This window comes from Pongo abelii, chromosome 4 (genome assembly GCF_028885655.2).
Source record: "Pongo abelii isolate AG06213 chromosome 4, NHGRI_mPonAbe1-v2.0_pri, whole genome shotgun sequence".
NCBI classification, from domain to species: Eukaryota; Metazoa; Chordata; class Mammalia; order Primates; family Hominidae; genus Pongo; species Pongo abelii.
Window position 1 is genome coordinate 149,153,423 of NC_071989.2, and position 22,205 is coordinate 149,175,627.

Consider the following 22,205-nt stretch of genomic DNA (forward strand, 5'->3'; position numbering starts at 1 on the left):
TTAAAAAATCTGCTTAAGGCCAAAGTAAAAGATCAAGAGAAAGGTGGGAGTCATTATTTCAAAAATCAAGCCTAGGCTGGGTGCAAATCCCAATACTTACCTTCCTGTAAGTCAATATAGAAGTATGAAAAATAACAATAAAAGGAAATTCTCTATACCGTTTCTTCAAGAGAGAAAAAATAGCCTCTTCCTGCTACAAAATCAAGGAAGATTTGATTACTGATGATTGTGTAAACGTTGAGCAATATATTGGGCAGCATGTTTTATATCCTTGATGTAGACACCATTGTATTTGCTAGTCATTCAGTCAAGGGCATAATGTTAAATTTTATTTCCTATGTTTACTTCTGAAGTTACTTAAATATTAAATGAATATATTTTTGTTTGTCAAACATTTAAACATAAGTGAATGTCCCCTTGTGAAGGCATTCTATGAGAAATTAATATAATTTGCTAGTTAAGTTTCCAGAGATTTGAATTGATACAGAGTTGTTGCTTAGAGTATTGTAAAAAACAGGCTGTAAGCATGTTCTGTAACTTTTAATATATTATCGTACTCAGCCTTTTGGCAAGAATCAGAAAAAAATAATCTTAGGATCATGTTGCCAAGAAAATGTCCCAGTTCCTCAAAATATGAGACAAACTTTGCAGGCTTATAAAATTGGAAAAAATAGATCAGAAAATCACAAAATAATTTCTCTTTCCAATTCACACTACCATGTCCCCAAAGCTTCATTTGCTAACAATATTAATAGCCAGGCTTAGGATTGCCTTTAGATACATTCAGTATTTCTTTATTTAGTTTTCTAGGTTAGTTGAGGGTATCAACCTGCAGGTGAATCACAAATAATAGTGAATTACTATTAAACCAAAATAAATGGGTGTAGGAGTACAAAATTTGAGAAGTAATTTTTATGAAAAAGTAATTCTAGAATGGAGGAAAACGTGATTGTGGAGTGGTATTGTCACTTAGTATTTATTTTAATGTAAATATGAATGGATTTCCAATTGATAGTTAAAAGTTCTTGCTCAATTCTGAATCTTCATATAGTTAACACAACTTTCAATAGGTTTATCTTTCTTCACAAGATTTCTTCCACAAACTAGTAAGGTATCATATGAGGGACCTTAGAGACTTGTGGTCAGTGAAGGATGCAAATAGATGAAAATGAGAAATAGTTTATATTGGTAGCCACTACCAATATTCCTCTGAGAATGCTGGAGGATTTCACTTTTCTGTTGTTTTGAGGTAGCACGATGGTGTGATTTCCTTTGGCCAATGAAATGTGAATGGTGTGTCACTTCCAAGCAGAATTATGTAACTGCCAGTGAAAGACTCTTCTGCTACCTTTTCCTATTACAGCAATTACATAAGCACTGGTTGATACTGAGATGCCATAAAGTCAAAGCAATCCAGGATGCTAAGCCAACATGTGGAGAAAAGCTGTCATAGGAAGTCCCCAATAACTACAAAGGACTCTGCAGGAGCAAGAAATAAAATTATGTTTATTTTAGAGGATAAACTGAATGTTAACTCACAACAGCATATGCATTGGGGTCCCAATGCCATTAAGCTAATATGAACAGAATACATTTTAAGAGAAGGGCATTTTTTTTACAACAGTAGATACAACTGTAGGAGAACATTATTGTTGATACTTTATACTAAGACATCTGACCATTAAGCAGGTTAGATAATTTGAATTCCATGGAAAAAATCTACTGTGTTTTGATTTCTTTTTCTTAAATATAAAAGGTAGCAGAATAATAATAATAAACTGAAATTCAAAATGTCATAGATATTCCTTCTTTTTTCTTGCTTAGCATCCATTCCCCTTGTTGTTTTTTTCTTCTGGGGTCTTCTAGTAGTTTTGTGAAAGACTAGGTTGAAGGTTTTGCAAGAATGAGTGCTTGGACATGTAAACATTAAGGGATATACAGTTGCATAGATAGGTACAAAGGTTATAATTTTAGCTATGGGTACTGTATTAGTTTCCTTGGGCTGATGCAACAAATTACCACAGACTTGGTGGCTTGAAGTAATAGAAATTTATTCTCTTACAGAGTCTCTGTAAGAATAAATTTCTTCTCTCTTACAGAGGCCAGAAATCCAAAATCAACGTGTTTCCTGGGCCACATTTCTTCTAAAGACTTTAGGGGAAAATTTTTTCTTGCATCTTCCAGCTTCTGGTAGCTCTTGACATTGCTTGGCTTGTGGCAGCATAACTCCAGTTCCTGCCTCTGTCTTCACATTTCCTTCTTTCCTGTGTTACTATATGCCTTCTCTTTTTCTGTCTTTTATAAGGGGCAACCATCACCGGATTTATGGCCTTCTGTAATCTAGGATGATCTCATATCGAGATCCTCATCTTTGTTACATCTGCAAAGACCTTTATTCTAAATAAGGTCACTTATTTGAACCTCAGAAAAGTGATGTATTTTGGGGTATCTTTGACCCAAAACAGGTACCAAGAGACATCAAGTGCAGTGGGAGGAAGGATATTTGCTGAGCATGGCTTCTTAGTCTCTTTTCCCCGTTGTGGGGGAAATGTACTTACATATCTGGCAATAGTATTCTATCTCTGGGGGAAGGGGGAAATATTCTATATTCTCAGAAATCCTAAATAACAGAACAAAATGCCTCTTATGCCCCCACATATGTCATTCTGAAAATCCAGTATAATTAATTACCTTATATGATTGCAGAAATTGTCTCAAGCAAGCCATGTTTCCTGAAGCTAGCATCTGGATTCTAGGTATAATTCCGTCTATGTGTCAGCAGTGGTCAATGTTGGCCATAGATTAAATAATAATTACTGGGTATCATACATATGCAATTGCTTTGCAACTACATAGTGCTGTAACGACCAGTTCTGTAGCTATCTGCCATCTGTTTAAGCTCCAGGAGAATTTGGGTACATGCCATGACTCATGCTCCACTTTTCAGTTTACATAAGAACCAACCTCTCACTTTTCAGTTCACATAATTTAGTTGGAGCTGATTTCATTTCCTGGCTTCAAGAATGAACAAGTGGACCCATGTCTAGCCAATGTGAGAAAAATCACAATTATTGACTAAAGGAAATTTACATCATCCAAGCTGGGCTGTAGGAAGTAATATCCAGGATTTTTGCTGGACTATTAGAAAAAGGCACTTTCTGGTAAGAGTCACCAAACTGGTAATTTTTAGTCTAGAAAGCTACTTTGGCCATTTTGCCAGCAGATGGGAAAAGTCTATCTGAGAAGAAGGTCAGCAGGGGAAAAGGAATTATAAATGTGGAGATTATTTTCCTTATGGAATTATGGAAGAGTGTAGACCTAGCTCTGTCTGAAACCAGTAATTAATTACCCATTTCCATGTACAAGTCAGTACAGGATTCTCTGGTTTATTTTTGCTTAAATCGGTTAACTTGGGATTTATTGTTAGAGTATGATTAATATAAATACACATTTCCATAGATGGTACAAATGAGTATCTTAAGACACTGTACATGAGGGGAAAAAATTGTTATTGGGAAAAAAGCTAGCTTTTCTTAACAAGAGCTTTGCTTTTCTCTTACGGACATTGCAAATTTTGCAATTAATTTTACTTTTCTCTTTGCTCAAGGAAGCTGAAAACAAAATTTGTGACATGGTTAGAGTAACTGAAAGTGAGCCTTTATTATGCATTTTGTATGCTATCCCACTCCTTGATTCATTTTATTTCATCCTCATCTTATTTTTATTCTATTTTCATTTTTGTTACTGTGAAGGGATCAGCTAAAAATTAACAAAAGAAGATATTCTCAAGTAATTAACACTAAAAAAGAAATCAATTGTATTGTTCTTGCATAAGAGTCTAAATGTAATGGAAAAGGAAATATTCTAAATTAATAGTACATTATCCAAATGAGAAACAAATAAATTATTAATTTCAAAACATCTGCAAACAATTCAAAAATCAAAATTAAATCACAAAACAACAGTCCATATATTTTCAATGGACTAAAATACCTTTGATTACTATGTTCTTCATTTGAAGAAACAGTGAAAAATGCTAATATATCCAAAAGAATTGAAAGCAGGATCTCAAAGAAATATTTGCACACCCATGTTCATGGCAGCACTGTTCACAACAGTCAAGAATTGGAAGCAACTCAAATGTCCACGAATACTTGAATGAATAAACAAAATGTGGTGTATACATATGTTGGACTATTATTCAGCCTTAAAAAGGAAAGAAGTCCTGTCACATGTTACAACATGGATGAACCTTGAGGAACTATCCACGGATGCTTGAATGAATAAACAAAACGTGGTGTATACATACGATGGACTAGTATTCAGCCTTAAAAAGGAAATAAATCTTGTCACATGCTACAACATGGATGAACCTTGAGGACATTGTGCTAAGTGAAACAGGCCAGTCACAAAAAGACAAATACTGTACGAGCCCACTTACATGAAATATCTAAAGTAGTGAAATTCATAGAAATAGACAATAGGACTGTGGTTACCAGAGACTGGAGTGAGGGTGAAAAGCGGAGTTGTTGTCTAATGGGTATAGAGTTTCTGTTTTCCAAGATGAAAAATTTGTAACAATGTGAACATACTTAACATTACTGAAATGTACATTTAATCATAGTTAATATGGTAATTTAAAATTTTATGTTGTGTTTTTTTTAACCAGAGTAAAAAAGGGTAAAAAGGTAATATATTTTAGGGCTTAAAATAGTTATTTTTTTCCAAGATGAAAGCTATGAGTAAACTTAAACCAGAAAATCGACTAGTTTTAAATCTACAGAATAAACAGTAGAGCCTTCCTTTTAGCCACATGATGTCGCTGTCCACCATAGAGTGTTCTCTAGGAAGGAAAATACCCAGAGCCCCTTTGTTACTTCAGAGAAGCGGAGGAATAAGAGAAGCAGCAGACTTTAACAGAGACTAGAATACTTAAATGTTTGCAAAACATGCTCTTCTAATTTGATCAAATCATTGAGGATTGGTAATGGCGTCTTCTATCAGAAGGGGCCGAGGGGCGTGGACACGGCTGCTCTCGCTTCTGCTCCTCGCAGCCTGGGAGGTGGGGAGCGGCCAGCTCCGCTACTCCGTCTCTGAGGAGGCCAAACACGGCACCTTCGTGGGCCGAATCGCGCAGGACCTGGGGCTGGAGCTGGCGGAGCTGGTGCCGCGCCTGTTCCGGGTGGCTTCCAAAACACACGGGGACCTTCTGGAGGTAAATCTGCAGAATGGCATTTTGTTTGTGAATTCTCGGATCGACCGCGAGGAGCTGTGCGGGCGGAGCGCGGAATGCAGCATCCACCTGGAGGTAATCGTGGACAGGCCGCTGCAGGTTTTCCATGTGGACGTGGAGGTGAAGGACATTAACGACAACCCGCCAGTATTTCCAATGACAGTAAGGACTATCCGGTTTCCCGAATCGAGGCTGCTTGATTCTCGGTTTCCTCTAGAGGGAGCATCTGATGCAGATATAGGAGTAAATGCTCTTCTCTCCTACAAGCTCAGCTCCAGTGAGTTTTTCTTCCTAGATATACAGACAAATGATGAACTAAGCGAATCTTTGTCTCTCGTGCTGGGGAAATCGCTGGACAGAGAGGAAACTGCTGAGGTTAATTTGTTACTGGTGGCTACTGATGGGGGCAAACCTGAGCTCACTGGCACCGTTCAAATACTTATTAAGGTATTAGATGTCAATGACAATGAACCAACTTTTGCCCAATCAGTTTACAAAGTAAAATTGTTGGAGAATACTGCAAATGGGACCTTAGTGGTTAAGTTAAACGCTTCTGATGCAGATGAAGGATCAAACAGCGAGATTGTGTATTCACTCGGTAGTGATGTGTCCTCCACTATACAGACTAAGTTTACCATAGATCCCATCTCAGGGGAAATCAGAACTAAGGGAAAATTAGATTACGAAGAAGCAAAGTCCTACGAGATTCAGGTCACTGCAACTGACAAAGGAACCCCGTCAATGTCAGGACATTGTAAAATTTCATTAAAACTTGTGGACATCAATGATAACACACCAGAAGTCTCAATAACGTCTCTCTCACTTCCCATCTCAGAGAACGCTTCCCTGGGCACGGTCATTGCTCTCATCACGGTGTCGGATCGCGACTCTGGTACTAATGGACATGTCACCTGCTCCCTGACGCCCCACGTCCCTTTCAAGCTGGTGCCCACCTTCAAGAATTACTACTCGTTGGTGCTGGACAGCCCCCTGGACCGCGAGAGCGTGTCAGCCTATGAGCTGGTGGTGACCGCACGGGACGGAGGCTCACCTTCACTGTGGGCCACCACCAGCGTGTCCATCGAAGTGGCCGACGTGAACGACAACGCGCCGGCTTTCGCACAGCCTGAGTACACAGTATTCGTGAAGGAGAACAACCCGCCGGGCTGCCACATCTTCACGGTGTCAGCGTGGGATGCGGATGCGCAGGAGAACGCGCTGGTGTCCTACTCGCTGGTGGAGCAGCGGGTGGGCGAGCGCGCGCTGTCGAGCTACGTTTCGGTGCACGCGGAGAGCGGCAAGGTGTACGCGCTGCAGCCGCTAGACCACGAGGAACTGGAGCTGCTGCAGTTCCAGGTGAGAGCGCGGGATGCGGGCGTGCCGCCTCTGGGCAGCAACGTGACGCTGCAGGTGTTCGTGCTGGACGAGAACGATAACGCGCCGGCACTGTTGGCGCCTAGGGCTGGCACGGCTGCTGGCGCGGTGAGTGAGCTGGTGCCGTGGTCGGTGGGTGCAGGGCACGTGGTGGCGAAGGTGCGCGCAGTGGACGCTGACTCAGGCTACAACGCGTGGCTTTCATACGAGCTGCAGCTGGGTACAGGCAGCGCTCGCATCCCGTTCCGCGTGGGGCTATACACGGGTGAGATCAGCACGACACGTGCCCTAGACGAGGCGGACTCGCCTCGCCACCGCCTACTCGTGCTGGTGAAGGACCACGGCGAGCCGGCGTTGACAGCCACGGCCACCGTGTTGGTGTCGTTGGTGGAAAGTGGTCAGGCACCCAAGGCCTCGTCGCGGGCGTGGGTGGACGCCGCGAGCTCAGAGGCTACGCTGGTGGATCTCAACGTGTACCTGATCATCGCCATCTGCGCGGTATCCAGCCTGTTGGTGCTCACGGTGCTGCTGTACACGGCGCTGCGGTGCTCGGTGCCGCCCACCGAGGGTGCGCGCGCGCCAGGAAAGCCCATTCTGGTGTGCTCCAGCGCCGTGGGGAGCTGGTCTTACTCGCAGCAGAGGCGGCAGAGAGTGTGCTCTGGGGAGGACCCGCCCAAGACGGACCTCATGGCCTTCAGCCCTAGCTTATCTCAAGGTCCAGACTCCACAGAAGAGAGACAGCTCTCAGAATCAGAATACGTAGGAAAGGTGAGTCTTTTAATTTTTCTTGCCAATTCTAAAATTGTTCTGTTTTAAAAATTCTATGTGATTTCTACTAGTTATTTAGATTCATAGTTCTTCATTTATTTTATATCATCCTACTGTGCGATACTGAATATGAATTAGAGATCAATTTATTGCATTTACTGAACAATTTATTTAAACAATCTACATAACTCTTCTTATTGTTACATTTTGGCACTTCCATCATTATGTCATGAGTAATAGACCATGAAACACTGAAAAACACCTCAGCAAAATCTGTAAATTAAACATTTCACATAAATGTTTTCTCTCTTAAAAATGGAAAATCACAATCGGAAGAAATTAAATAATTTGATTATATAATTCATATTTTCAATTGACACTGTCTAGCCAATCTGTCAGATAGTGTTTGGAATAACCTGTATCCTGGACATTTCTTAGATTGTTCTTTGGATCAACAATGCCCTTGTCTATGCAATAGTTACTAAGCTCTCTGTCTCTCTCTACATATATATATATATATATATATATTTTTTTTTTTTTTTTTTTTTTTTTTTTTTTTTTTTGAGACAGAGTCTTGCTCTGTCACCTAGGCTGGAGTGCAGTGGTGTGATCTCAGCTCACTGTAACCTCTGCCTCCTGGGTTCAAATGATTCTCCTGCCTCAGCCTCCTGAGTAACTGGGATTACAGGCGCCCACCACCACGTCCGGCTATTTGTTTTTAAATTTTTAAATTTTAGTAGAGACGGGGTTTCACCATGTTGGCCAGGCTGGTCTCAAACTCCTGACCTCAAGTGATCCACCCTCCTAGGCCTCCCAAATTGCTGGGATTACTGGAGTGAGCCGCTGCGCCTGGCCTTTTTATTTGTATTTGAAAGCAGCCTGAGTGGATATTTTAATGCCAGAATTTCCAAAAGTATGTAGCACAGGTTGTTACAACAAAATGACAGCACAGGAATAATTGCTAATCTAAAGTATGTTTTTTATAAGTAAAATAACCCATTATTTGGTATAAAGATTTCACCCTGATAAAATTTTTGAGTTACCAGGCAAAAATAGAGAGTATTGAGAAAAGAGACCCTCTCAATTTTGTTTAATTTGAAAATATTAACATTTAAAAATCACACTGGGGTTTTTCAGGTGGTGGGACTTTTTCTTCATTTAAGTGGAGACTACCCAGTCTTTATGTTAATGGTTGATAAATCATCGTTTCAGTATCATTATCATTAGGCCAACGTGTGCAGGCCTCCCACTGCAGAGATTGACTACCTTTTTCTGGCATCTGATTCTATGCATGGGAATACATTTTCCATTAATGTGACCTCACTCAATTTTACCTGGAAGCATTCATATTCCTAATGAAACTGGAATTTTTCCGAAAGGTGAGGCCTGGTCTTAGATGACTACATTTTCACTTGAAACATTTATTTTGAGTAATTATAACACTGAACTCGACAAGTAAATGTTACACTTGGAAAGAATTTTTTTAGCTTTTCCAACCAAAGGAAGATGTATTGCAATAAAATAACTGTCTTAAACAGTCCTCTACTATTTAGTTCTTAGTTATTTGCTGTTTATTCTAAATATATGTGCATATTGATAAATCATAGAAATAACTTCCACTAGTGATCTTACCTTTAGCCATTTCATAGGTCAGAATATCCATTTCCAAGTAATACTTGACCACTATGTTTCTACCATAGGTAAATGATAAGCTTTTAAAATTATATTCACATATGTCCAAATCTCCAGGAGTCACAATCTGTTGCTCTGTAAGTTTTTTTTTTTTAATTCTTATTTACATTTTTTTCTTGGTTGTCTAAGAGATGCTAGGTGGTAGTAGAAACTATTCACTGATACTTTATCTACAAAATGGCTTAATCTTCTAAACTCATAGTTCCTTTAATATTACCTTTATCTCTTAATAATCAGTATGGAGTCTACTCTTATAAATTCTCATGTGACATTCCATTTTGCAATTAGTATAACTCTTAAAGGTACTAAAAAGTGCAGTATTACAATGTTGTCAAAGGCATCTCATTAATATAAAGTCCATGAAGTTAAAAAATTTTAAATTTATCTCTTATTTTCAAACTAGCTACCATCTTTCAAAATTCAGCAAAGTGGTAACTGGAATATTAATAGCTATAATTATTTCTTAGGTCCATGCTTTTCAGAAATAATTCTTAAATGTTTACTTACTTCTTCATAATATAGCACAATAGAATCATTTAGAAATTATGTAAGTTTGATATTAACAAATTCATTAATTTAACTTACATTTTTATTTATCTTGCTTGAAAAAGTTAATTCAAAATATTAATTTATTTATTCATGAAAACAACAATTGATAATTTATCCTATTCTAAATATGAATGACAAAATCTGAGTAAGTTGCAGTCCTGGCTTCCATTTCATGAATACACAGGAAACAAAAGCTGGAATGAAAACTTTTCCCCTAAATATTTAAATCACATGTTTGATTTCATTTTTAAATGGTCTGGCTATAAGCAAAAATTTGTACATCTTTTACTTCTCTAAATTTGACCTCTTTCCATAAATTTTCTTTGCCGCACTTCTCTCTTGCTGAGAGAATTCATGCTTCTCACTGAATTCACAGAGATCTTTAGAATATTTTATTGCTTAGTGTTAAATATGTTGAGTAAATACTGGCTTATGTTCCTAGGTTACTTTTCTCCCTTCACTGATTAGTTAAATAATCAATTCTTTCAAGTAACAACTTTTAAAGAAACTGGAATCTAGAAATTCATCAGGAGTGAAGATCATCAAAAACATAATTATTTTATATTGTTAACATTTTAGTATATACAGGTAAATTCAAATACATGGTGTGGAAAAATTAAACCTAATATATTCTTAATTAATGTGATGTGAATGTAACAAATATACAAATCACATTCCCACAATAGGAAACAAATTTCCTGTTTGAATTTCTCTGTAAAGGACTGATTTCTGAAATCTTCATGTAAGTTACAGTCAAGACAGTTGATGAGGCTATAGTTCTTGAAAAAGGGGTGTGGGAGGGAATTATAGACATTCTACAAATTTAAAAAACCATAAATGTACATATTTTTAAAAATTAACAGTTGCTGTAATAACATAAAAGCAGATACATGTATGTTTTAATATATACAGCACACACACACTTTTAAATACTTCAATGTCTCAATGTTTTTATAATCATAAATCTGAAAGGATCTGATTTTTCTATAAAATGTAACTTGGGAGGTAAAGAGGTTAATGGTAAGTTGTCTTGAATCAGATTGAAATCCCGTCGTACCAAGAGATAATATCGTTTTACTTAACCTCTATGTGTTTATAAAAAGCGAATAATATTAAAACTTATTTCAGAGGATTGTGATAATTTAATGGGATAATTCCATTAAGACAAATAGAAAAGTGGCTGTCACATGGGAAACATTTCCAATAGATGTCCACTGTTAAAACAGGAATCACAATATTTTAGTGTATGTCATGAATTAACACAATTGATAGTGAATTAGTATAAAAGTTCTAAGGAAATATTTAGATAAAATATAAGGAGTTTGAGGAGTGACTGAAGGATATTACAGCTGAAACTAGAAATTTTGGGAAAGTTCAAACGACATACAAGGAAAAGAAGATATATTTACATATTTAATACTTATACGTTTAGCCACATGATGTCGCTGTCCACCACAAGGTCTTTCTCCACAAAAGAAATACAGCGTGCATTACGTATTCAGATACTGCTTTGCTTCATCCTCTCTAAAATTTAACACCGAGGAGTTTAAGAAATGAAGATAAGGAACTCGAATTATTTTTAAATTTTGGATCAATGTAAAGGCAATCTAATATTTGGAAAATACTTGCAATGTTGTTCTCCTGGCGAGAAGATCCTGGAGCCCAGTGCCTGCTGCTTTCTCTTCTCCTTGCAGCCTGGGAGGTGGGGAGCGGCCAGCTCCACTACTCAGTCTCTGAGGAGGCCAAGCACGGCACCTTCGTAGGCCGCATCGCGCAGGACCTGGGGCTGGAGGTGGTGGAGCTGGTGCCGCGCCTGTTCCGGGTGGCGTCCAAAACACACGGGGACCTTCTGGAGGTAAATCTGCAGAATGGCATTTTGTTTGTGAATTCTCGGATAGACCGCGAGGAACTGTGCGAGCGGAGCGCGGAGTGCAGCATCCACCTGGAGGTGATCGTGGACAGGCCGCTGCAGGTTTTCCATGTGGACGTGGAAGTGAAGGACATTAATGACAACGCGCCAGTTTTTCCAATGGCTGTAAAGAATCTGTTTATTTCCGAATCCCGACAGCCTGGCTCTCGGTTTTCGCTAGAGGGCGCATCAGATGCAGATATCGGAACAAATTCGTTGTTGACTTACAGTCTTGATTCCACTGAATATTTTACCTTGGACGTTAAAAGAAATGATGAGAAAATTAAATCCCTTGGACTCGTGTTGAAAAAAAATTTAAATCGAGAGGACACTCCTAAACATTATTTACTAATAACAGCAATTGATGGTGGGAAACCAGAGCTCACTGGCACGACTCAACTAAAGATCACTGTTTTAGATGTAAACGACAACGCCCCAGCGTTTGAGAGGACGATCTATAAAGTCAGATTATTCGAAAATGCACCAAATGGTACCCTAGTGGTGACCGTTAACGCCACCGATTTGGATGAAGGAGTAAATAAGGATATCGCGTATTCTTTCAATACGGACATGTCAGCAGATATTCTGTCAAAATTCCATTTAGATCCAGTCAATGGACAAATCAGTGTAAAGGGTAACATAGATTTCGAGGAAAGTAAGTCATATGAAATCCAGGTAGAAGCCATGGATAAAGGAAATCCCCCAATGTCAGATCACTGCACAGTTCTACTCGAAATTGTGGACATCAATGATAATGTACCTGAGTTAGTTATTAAATCACTATCTTTACCTGTATTAGAAGACTCTCCACTTAGCACAGTCATCGCCCTGATCAGCGTGTCCGACCGCGACTCAGGAGTCAATGGACAGGTCACCTGCTCCCTGACGCCCCACGTCCCCTTCAAGCTGGTGTCCACCTTCAAGAATTACTACTCATTGGTGCTGGACAGCGCTTTGGACCGCGAGAGCGTGTCAGCCTATGAGCTGGTGGTGACTGCTCGGGACGGGGGCTCGCCTTCACTGTGGGCCACGGCCAGCGTGTCCGTGGAGGTGGCCGACGTGAACGACAATGCGCCGGCATTCGCGCAGTCCGAGTACACGGTGTTCGTGAAGGAGAACAACCCGCCGGGCTGCCACATCTTCACGGTGTCTGCGCGGGACGCGGACGCGCAGGAGAACGCGCTGGTGTCCTACTCGCTGGTGGAGCAGCGGGTGGGCGAGCGCGCGCTGTCGAGCTACCTGTCGGTGCACGCGGAGAGCGGCAAGGTGTACGCGCTGCAGCCGCTGGACCACGAGGAGCTGGAGCTGCTGCAGTTCCAGGTGAGCGCGCGGGACGCGGGCGTGCCGCCTCTGGGCAGCAACGTGACGCTGCAGGTGTTCGTGCTGGACGAGAACGACAACGCGCCGGCACTGCTGACGCCTCGGGTGGGTGGCATCGGTGGCGCAGTGAGCGAGCTGGTGCCGCGGTCAGTGGGTGCGGGCCACGTGGTAGCGAAGGTGCGCGCAGTGGATGCCGACTCAGGCTACAACGCGTGGCTTTCGTATGAGCTGCAGCCTGGGACTGGCAGTGCGCGCATCCCGTTTCGCGTGGGGCTGTACACGGGAGAGATCAGCACGACCCGTGCCCTGGACGAGGTGGATGCCCCGCGCCATCGCCTACTGGTGCTGGTGAAGGACCACGGTGAACCCTCATTGACCGCCACGGCCACTGTGCTGGTGTCGCTGGTGGAGAGTGGCCAGGCACCCAAGGCCTCGTCCCAGGCGTCCGCTGGCGCCACGGGCCCGGAGGCTGCGCTGGTGGATGTCAACATGTACTTGATCGTCGCCATCTGCGCAGTGTCCAGTCTGTTGGTGCTCACACTGCTGCTATATACTGCTCTGCGGTGCTCCGCGCCACCAACCGAAGGCGCCTGTGGGCCGGGCAAGCCCACGCTGGTGTGCTCCAGCGCGGTGGGGAGCTGGTCATACTCGCAGCAGAGGCAGCAGAGGGTGTGCTCTGGAGAGGGGTTGCCCAAGACCGACCTCATGGCTTTTAGCCCTAGCCTTCCTCCTTGTCCAATTAGCCGGGATAGAGAGGAGAAACAGGATGTGGACGTTGATCTCTCAGCCAAAGTGAGTAATTTTTATTTATTCTTTCCAAAATGCCTTTGTTTTTCATTCCTCAATGTTTCCACTCCTTTGGAAATACGTTAAGTATGAATTATATGATTCATAATTAGACTTTTCCAGTTTTCTGGTTTTGTGGTTAAAATGCTTTTTGTTGCTAATTTTTGAACCAAATCAGCAGTACGTTATGAGATCCACACTTGTAATTTTGTTTTGTTATTGGGTGCAGTAGTAGGATTATTTTATTGCTAAATGCCTGGGTATAAGACAAATATTTTTTCTTAGATGAATTGCATTATTTAGAGAATTTGACTTCAACTTGTTTTATACTTATCCCTACACAATGCTTCTTCAATATCTTTTGCCACTTTTCATTTGGACTTCCTACTACCTGTTAGTACGAATATTACTTGCTCATTTTATGAGTTCACCTAAATGCTTATAACTCCCTATTGATTATGCTTTTCCACCTTCAGTTTCAAAAATTAGATCATTACACCTGTTGTCTTTTATGGAACCTCTTTTATTCTCTTATTCATTTTTTTGGAGTCTCAATCCTTCTTTTTTACTTGAATATGATTCATTTTAGGCCTTGTGCTCTAATTTGGCAATACCGTTTATTGTTTCTTGATTTCCCAGTTTGGAAAAAAATCGAGAATAACAATTGCATTTAGAATTGTATCTTTGTTCATCTTTAGTTTATCACTACTTTATTTAATACTACTTTAATAATGCTACTGTATTATATGTTCAAATTTATTTATTACTAATAACTAAAATATCAATATGAAGTGAAAATTTAATAGTTCTGTAGTATATTTATATATTCATTTTAAAAGAATGTTTTAAATCTTGTTAAAAATAATTTTCAATCTGAACAATATCTTGAATATAATTATGGTATCTAATTTTAAAACTATCTCTACTAGCAAAACTTTTTATTCATTAGTGTCTTTTGCATACCATACTAAGGATGCTAATATGAAATAAGTTTGATAAGCCAATGTTATAATGTTATTACTAGTTACCTTCTCTGAATAGCATCCTGCCTATTAATGTGTGCCACGCAGTAAGTAGACAACTCCAAATAACCAGAACCAAATGAAATTGAAGGTAGACTTTTTTCTAATCACTCCCCCTACATATTTGGTTATCTCCTCTAGCAATTAGTTGGACTCCCATGTAAGTTCCCCTACCACTGGAGAGAAATAGTAACCAACTGAAACCTGGTTAATACTCATTGACAGTGTGGGAGGTCTAACATGTAAAATAGACACTTTTCTTGACTCCTCTCCTTCCCCCCACTTCCATTTTCTCTATTTCCTTTTTTGGCACTATCCTTTGTTGCTCCCTTGTCCGTGAAGTAGTAGCCATAGTGTGCCTATCTCAGGTGAGTGTTTTTAAAATTTAGTTCTGTTATCAGCTTCTTGAATATAATAGAGTCAGCCAAAGTACTTGTCTTCCCAGATATGGAACTTCAATCTTCAAATCCAGCTTGCCTCTTGAAATTATTGTCTAACAAGACTCTTGGCAAAGACATTTTGAAGACTTTGGAATTTTCACTTCATAGATGTATTGATGCTATGCCAAATAAATATTGAATAGCTACCAAATAAACATCGTTTTCTATTCTGCTGCATTCCCCATCTGTACATTAAAATACCTGGTAAATGAAAATATTACAAATGAAATGGGCAAAGATGGAATTCTTCCTCCTTTTTTCCAATGTGCTTGACGTCAATGGTCATTTTGTAAAAATATAGTTTGGGTCCCCAAATAGTGAAAGTACTCTGGTTTCTGTTTGATTCAGAAATTTGGTGGGTTTTTTGTTGTTGTTGTTTTGGTTTTTGCGTGTGTGTGTTTGTGTGAGTGTAGTTCTTCAATAGAGAGGGAGCGTAAAACTATTTTCACTAGATTGATTTTTTTGTTTAGATAAACAGGATGAAAAGAACTTTATGAATATAGGAGGCAAGGAAAGTTTTTAAATGGCTACCATATGTCTTTATATATTAAATTTCTTTATGTAAGAAAATGTATTGTGGTTTATTTATTGGGAAGTGTTCATTCCCCATTAACACCCAGGATGATTCAAAGATTGTGATTACCAAGAATTGGAATAAAAATTAAGCTAAAACCCAAGTTTTTCAACATGGAACTTGAAATACGTCTTAATTGGGGAAATGTCTAGAGACTTTTTTTGTGTCTTTAGAAAATTATAGAGGCTGTTGAAACACCACATTTTCCCAACTAGCTATGCGATCACCTTAAATTAATGCATTTTATTAGGCAATGGAAGGAAACCAAAACTTTTCTACAGGGTAGATATTTAGCAAATATTAGATAAGTCTCTCTGAGCTATTAAACAATTAAGATACAACTATTCCCTTTAAAATGTATATTCCAAAAAAGGACACATATACTCAAATGCTTATAAGAGATAAATTAATGTAATTAAAAAATGGCCCACGCGATTCCACCCTGGTGCTGCAGTTTGTAAAAGAAGAAAAAATGCCTGTTCAATTGGTTTGATCATGATATTCTTCATGGGTCAGGGAAGTTTTAAGTGGTTATAAAATGGGGTAAATTGGCTTTAGAAGAGTTTAGAAATGATGTGGATTACTTATAGACAGGACAAAATGAACATGTTTGTTTATTAAAAAATGCTATTGGAAGCAGGAAATATTCAGTTTGGCTAAAATATATAAGCACTATAGGAGAAGATAGAAGCTTAGGCACATTACATGCTGGAGAACAAGCAAGTACTTATAAACTGTAAGAGTCAAAATGAGAATACCAGCCTTGCTCATGGGAACAAATGAGTTCCAATGAATAAAATTATTTGGAGTGCTTTTCCATGCAAGCTATCTGCTATAACTTCCTGCTTCCTTGCACTTTCAGCCCTGACATGACTCAAGGAAGACATTTAATTAAATGCTGATGGTCTTTGATCCTTTTATAAAACATCTGCAAATTTCCCTTTCAATAGCTTGTTCTTGGCAACAGAAGTTCCCTAGAGACCAGTCCCCTCAAGTCTACAACACCAGAAATACTAAGGTGAAGAGGGTGTTATCATTAATAAAAGACCCTGGAATTCTTGGGAACACAGGAATCTGTAATGAATTTTTCTAATCAACACTTTACAGTTACATGTTTACAAAGTGTATTGTTAGGTCTCTGTAATACTTAAAACCTGTGTTGAAAAAATTATTTCTACTGAAGTAAAAGTTGCCCCTATGGCGAAACCAAGGACCACACTCAATCAATCAGTGGTACAATGTGTACCACAGTAGTACAAAATGTATTCCTATTCTCGAAAACGGCTGAAAGAATAAATAAAACCAAGTAGTTTATAGTAGAGTGTATGGGGGTTTCCACAATTGCTACTTACGGTTTGGAGCCACATGATGTCGCTCTTTACCACAAAATACATGAGAGAAGAAGGCAGAAGGGAAAATTCCTTCTATTCTTACTGGAAGGAACCATATGCACTCTTCGGAGTCTGAAATATGGAGGATGCAGCTGCACTTGACCGACCGATTAAAAGATTTCCCTTGACTTTGAGAAACGATATTTAATCAGAACAAAATACTGTGCACTAAAGATGGAGCTTTCCTGGGGAAGCGGCCAGGAATCTCGGCGTCTGCTGCTCTTGCTTCTTCTTCTCGCAGCCTGGGAGGCAGGGAACGGTCAGCTCCACTACTCGGTCTCCGAGGAGGCTAAACACGGCACCTTCGTGGGCCGAATCGCGCAGGACCTGGGGCTGGAGCTGGCGGAGCTGGTGCCGCGCCTGTTCCGGGTGGCGTCCAAGGGCCGCGGAGGCCTTCTGGAGGTAAATCTGCAGAATGGCATTTTGTTTGTGAATTCTCGGATCGACCGGGAGGAGCTGTGCCGGCGGAGCGCGGAATGCAGCATCCACCTGGAGGTGATCGTGGACAGACCGCTGCAGGTTTTCCATGTGGACGTGGAAGTGAGGGACATTAACGATAACCCGCCGGTGTTCCCAGCAACACAAAAGAACCTGTCTATCGCGGAATCCAGGCCGCTTGACTCTCGGTTTCCACTAGAGGGCGCCTCGGATGCAGACATTGGGGAGAACGCCCTGCTCACTTACAGACTGAGCCCAAATGAATACTTTTCTCTGGAAAAACCATCTGATGACGAGCTGGTAAAAGGTCTTGGGCTTATATTACGGAAATCTTTAGACAGAGAAGAAGCTCCGAAGGTTTTTTTAGTGCTCACAGCCACTGATGGAGGCAAACCCGAGTTGACTGGCACCGTTCAGTTACTCATCACAGTACTGGATGCCAATGACAATGCCCCAGCTTTTGACAGAACCATTTATAAGGTGAAATTACCAGAAAATGTTCCTAATGGAACATTGGTAATTAAACTTAACGCCTCAGATTTAGACGAAGGATTGAATGGGGACATTGTTTATTCATTCTCAAATGATATTTCGCCAAATGTGAAATCCAAGTTTCACATAGATCCAATTACTGGACAAATTATTGTAAAGGGATATATTGACTTTGAAGAAAGCAAATCCTATGAAATTATTGTAGAGGGCATTGATAAGGGACAGCTCCCACTTTCTGGCCATTGTAGAGTTATTGTGGAAGTAGAAGACAACAATGATAATGTCCCAGATTTGGAATTCAAGTCTTTATCACTTCCAATTAGAGAGGACGCTCCACTGGGTACAGTCATCGCCCTGATTAGCGTGTCCGACAAAGACATGGGTGTCAATGGGCTGGTCACCTGCTCCTTGACGTCCCACGTCCCCTTCAAGCTGGTGTCCACCTTCAAGAATTACTTCTCGTTGGTGCTGGACAGTGCCCTGGACCGCGAGAAAGTGTCAGCCTATGAGCTGGTGGTGACCGCGCAGGACGGGGGCTCGCCTTCGCTGTGGGCCACGGCCAGTATTTCTGTGGAGGTGGCTGATGTGAACGACAACGCTCCGGCGTTCGCGCGGCCCGAGTACACAGTGTTTGTGAAGGAGAACAACCCGCCGGGCTGCCACATCTTCACGGTGTCTGCGCGGGACGCGGACGCGCAGGAGAACGCGCTGGTGTCCTACTCGCTGGTGGAGCGGCGGGTAGGGGAGCGTGCGCTGTCGAGCTACCTGTCGGTGCACGCGGAGAGCGGCAAGGTGTACGCGCTGCAGCCGCTGGACCACGAGGAGCTGGAGCTGCTGCATTTTCAGGTGAGCGCGCGCGACGCGGGCGTGCCGCCTCTGGGCAGCAACGTGACGCTGCAGGTGTTCGTGCTGGACGAAAACGACAACGCGCCAGCACTGCTAGCGCCTCGGGCGGGTGGCACTGGTGGCGCAGTGAGCGAGCTGGTGCCGCGGTCTGTGGGTGTGGGCCACGTGGTGGCAAAGGTGCGCGCGGTGGATGCCGACTCGGGCTACAACGCGTGGCTTTCGTACGAGCTGCAGCCGGGGACTGGTGGCGCGCGCATCCCGTTCCGCGTGGGGCTGTACACGGGCGAGATCAGTACAACGCGTGCCCTGGATGAAACGGACGCTCCGCGCCACCGCCTACTGGTACTGGTGAAGGACCACGGCGAGCCCGCGCTGACGGCCACGGCCACTGTGCTGCTGTCACTTGTGGAGAGTGGACAGGCGCCAAAGGCCTCCTCACGGGGGTTGGCGGTCGCTGTGGGTCCCGAGGCTGCGCTGGTGGATGTCAACGTATACCTGATCATTGCCATCTGCGCGGTGTCCAGCCTTTTGGTGCTCACGCTGCTGCTGTACACCGCGCTGCGGTGCTCGGCGCCGCCCACCGAGGGCGCGTGCGCTCTGGGCAAGCCCACGCTGGTGTGCTCCAGCGCGGTGGGGAGCTGGTCATACTCGCAGCAGAGGAGGCCGGGGGTGTGCTCTGGTGAGGGCCCACCCAAGACCGACCTCATGGCCTTCAGCCCCAGTTTACCTGACTCTAGGGACAGAGAAGATCAGCTGCAGACAACTGAGGAATCCTTTGCAAAGGTTAGTGTATAACATCCTTTTGTTTAATTTTCGTATTGTTTTTCTGTATCAACTTCTTCGTAAATTTATTTCTAAGAGTCAAATTTCCCTGGGTTAAAATTTTACCTCTTTTTACATATTCATTTTAACTAAAGTCTTTTGGAATTATAGGACATCAGAGCAATATACATTGCCTTCCTTCATTTTATGCTGCATTATCCAATGCATATTAACAGAACTGTAATTTCTAGTAAATTTTCACTATATTCACCTTCTTTATTTTTGGTAATAGTCAACATTTTGGAAAACATTTTACTATTATTTAACCTATTACACATAAACAAATGTGCACAGGCTGAAATAATAAAGCTCCATAAATTGTATGAAAGTGAAAAGCTCCGTTGCCTCCATCGCTGAAGCCCCTCACATGCACCTGCCAAATCACTTGCCTTATTTTTCCTCCAGTGTAACCGCACATTTGCCTTTTATAACTATTTTTCGGGGCCTGTTTTGGGAACTTTATCTAACTGGAATTGCACAACATGTATTGTCTGTGCATTTGTGTGTTATTTGTATTTATCACTCATTGTTTATGAAATTATCCATGTTGTTACATGTAGTTGTAGTTCATTTAATTCTGTTTCTAGTACTATTTCATAAATATACTATACATTATTTATTCTACTCTTCAGGAATTTGCATTGTGCCTTAATGTCTATTTCAAATAATGCCATCATAAATGTATTCTACATTTCTTTGATGCCCATGTACACAGATTTCTCTCAGGTTTTTGCCTAAGAGTTGTGTTTGTAGGTCACAGAACATGTGTGTACCTTTGTCTTTTGCAGCTAACACCAACCAATTTTCCAAGATGTTTTTACCTATTTACACTCCTAGTAGTGTATAAGGCTTTCTGCTGCGCCACATCATCTCTACATTTGTCAGGTTATTTTCATGTTAGCCATTTTACTGGGCGACTTTTGTAATCTCATTTTGAAATTATTTTATGTTTAAATGAAGTTGAGTACCTTTCTATTTTATTTTGGCAATTTTTATACCTTATTTTGTGCAATAGCTGTTCAAATCTCCTATTTCTCTAGTCTGTTGTTTTTCTTTTCTTTTTTCTTTTCTTTTTTGCTTCCATAGAACTTTATTTATTTCCTTATCTTGTTTTTCTTATTACTTAAACAAATCTTATATTCTGAACATAACTCCTCTTTTAAGTAGTTTTCAACCTCATGGCTAGTTTTTAATTCTTTTTTGTCTTTTGATGAATAGAAAGTCATAATTTTGATTAAACTCAATTTATCAATTTTTACTTCTGATCCTATTTCATAAAGATAATTTTCTGTGGTTTCTTTTATTCCATTGTTTACATTACATCTACAATCCATTTGGAATATACATATTTTTATCATTGTTGTGAGGTAGGGATCAAGATTTATTTTTATTTCTTCTTCTTATTATTTTTATTATACTTTAAGTTCTAGGATACATGTGCATAACATGCAGGTTTGTTACATAGGTATACATGTGTGCCATGTTGGTTTGCTGCACCCGTCAACTCGCCATTTACATTAGGTATTTCTCCTAATGCTATCCCTCCCCCAATCCCCCACACCTCAATAGGCCCCAGTGTGTGATGTTCCCCACCCTGTGTCCAAGTGTTCTCGTTGTTCAATTCCCACCTACGAGTGAGAACATGCAGTGTTTGGTTTTCTGTGCTTGTGATAGTTTGCTCAGAATGATGGTTTCCAGCTTCATCCATGTCTCTACAAAGGACATGAACTCACCATTTTTTACAGCTGCATAGTCTTCCATGGTGTATATGTGCCACATTTTCTTAATCCAGTCTATCATTGATGGACATTTGGATTGGTTCCAAGTCTTTACTATTGTGAATAGTGCCACAATAAACATACGTGTGCATGTGTCTTTATAGTAGCATGATTTATAATCCTTTGGATATATACCCAGTAATGGGTCAAATGGTATTTCTAGTTCCAGATTCTTGAGGAATTGCCACACTGTCTTCCACAATGGTTGAACTAGTTTACACTCCCACCAACAGTGTAAAAGCATTACTATTTCTCCACATCCTCTCCAGCCTGTGTTTCCTGACTTTTTAATAATTGCCATTCTAACTGGCGTGAGATGGTATCTCATTGTGGTTTTGATTTGCATTTCTCTGATGACCAGTGATGATGGGCATTTTTTCATGTGTCTGTTGGCTGCATAAATGTCTTCTTTTGAGAAGTGTCTGTTCATATCCTTTGCCCACTTTTTGATGGGGTTGTTTTTTTCTTGTAAATGTGTTTAAGTTCTTTGTAGATTCTGGATATTAGCCCTTTGTCAGATGGGTAGATTGCAAAAATTTTCTCCCATTCTGTAGGCTGCCTGTTCACTCTGATTGTAGTTTCTTTTGAAGATTTACTTTTTACTACCATTTTTTTGTTGGACTTTTAAAATGAGTTTGGAAGTGTTCTCTCTCCTTCAATTTTTTTTTTGGAAGAGTTTGAAAACAATTAGCATTGATTCTTCTTTAAAAGTTTGGTAGAATTCTCCAGGAAAGTATCTGGTCTTGGGCTTTTTTTGTTGTTGTTGTTAGG

The 22,205-nt window shown here is 40.8% G+C and overlaps 1 protein-coding gene and 1 long non-coding RNA gene across 7 annotated transcripts in view; one reads left to right on the plus strand and one right to left on the minus strand.

Annotated features, from left to right (window-relative positions):
• The first annotated feature begins 1,367 nt into the window (after nt 1-1,367).
• Nucleotides 1,368-22,205, plus strand: part of PCDHA5 (protocadherin alpha 5) — a 219,670-nt gene continuing 198,832 nt past the window's right edge. Inside the window, exons 1-2 of one of the 6 annotated variants that reach the window (XM_054555122.2) lie at nt 1,368-7,375; nt 11,049-11,248. In XM_054555122.2, the coding sequence (XP_054411097.2) occupies nt 4,988-7,375; nt 11,049-11,144 (2,484 nt within the window). In that variant the 5' untranslated portion in view covers nt 1,368-4,987 and the 3' untranslated portion in view covers nt 11,145-11,248. Of the gene's footprint in view, nt 7,376-7,944; nt 13,638-15,071; nt 15,176-15,262; nt 19,618-22,205 lie in introns of those variants that run through there. The other 5 variants (XM_002815973.5, XM_024246718.3, XM_024246714.3 and 2 more) reach the window with 5 other exon arrangements.
• Nucleotides 9,131-17,215, minus strand: LOC129059547 (uncharacterized). Its single transcript, XR_008525523.2, has 2 exons — nt 17,020-17,215; nt 9,131-15,294 (listed from the first exon to the last, which is right to left on the minus strand). It is a non-coding gene; the product is annotated as an uncharacterized LOC129059547 (long non-coding RNA).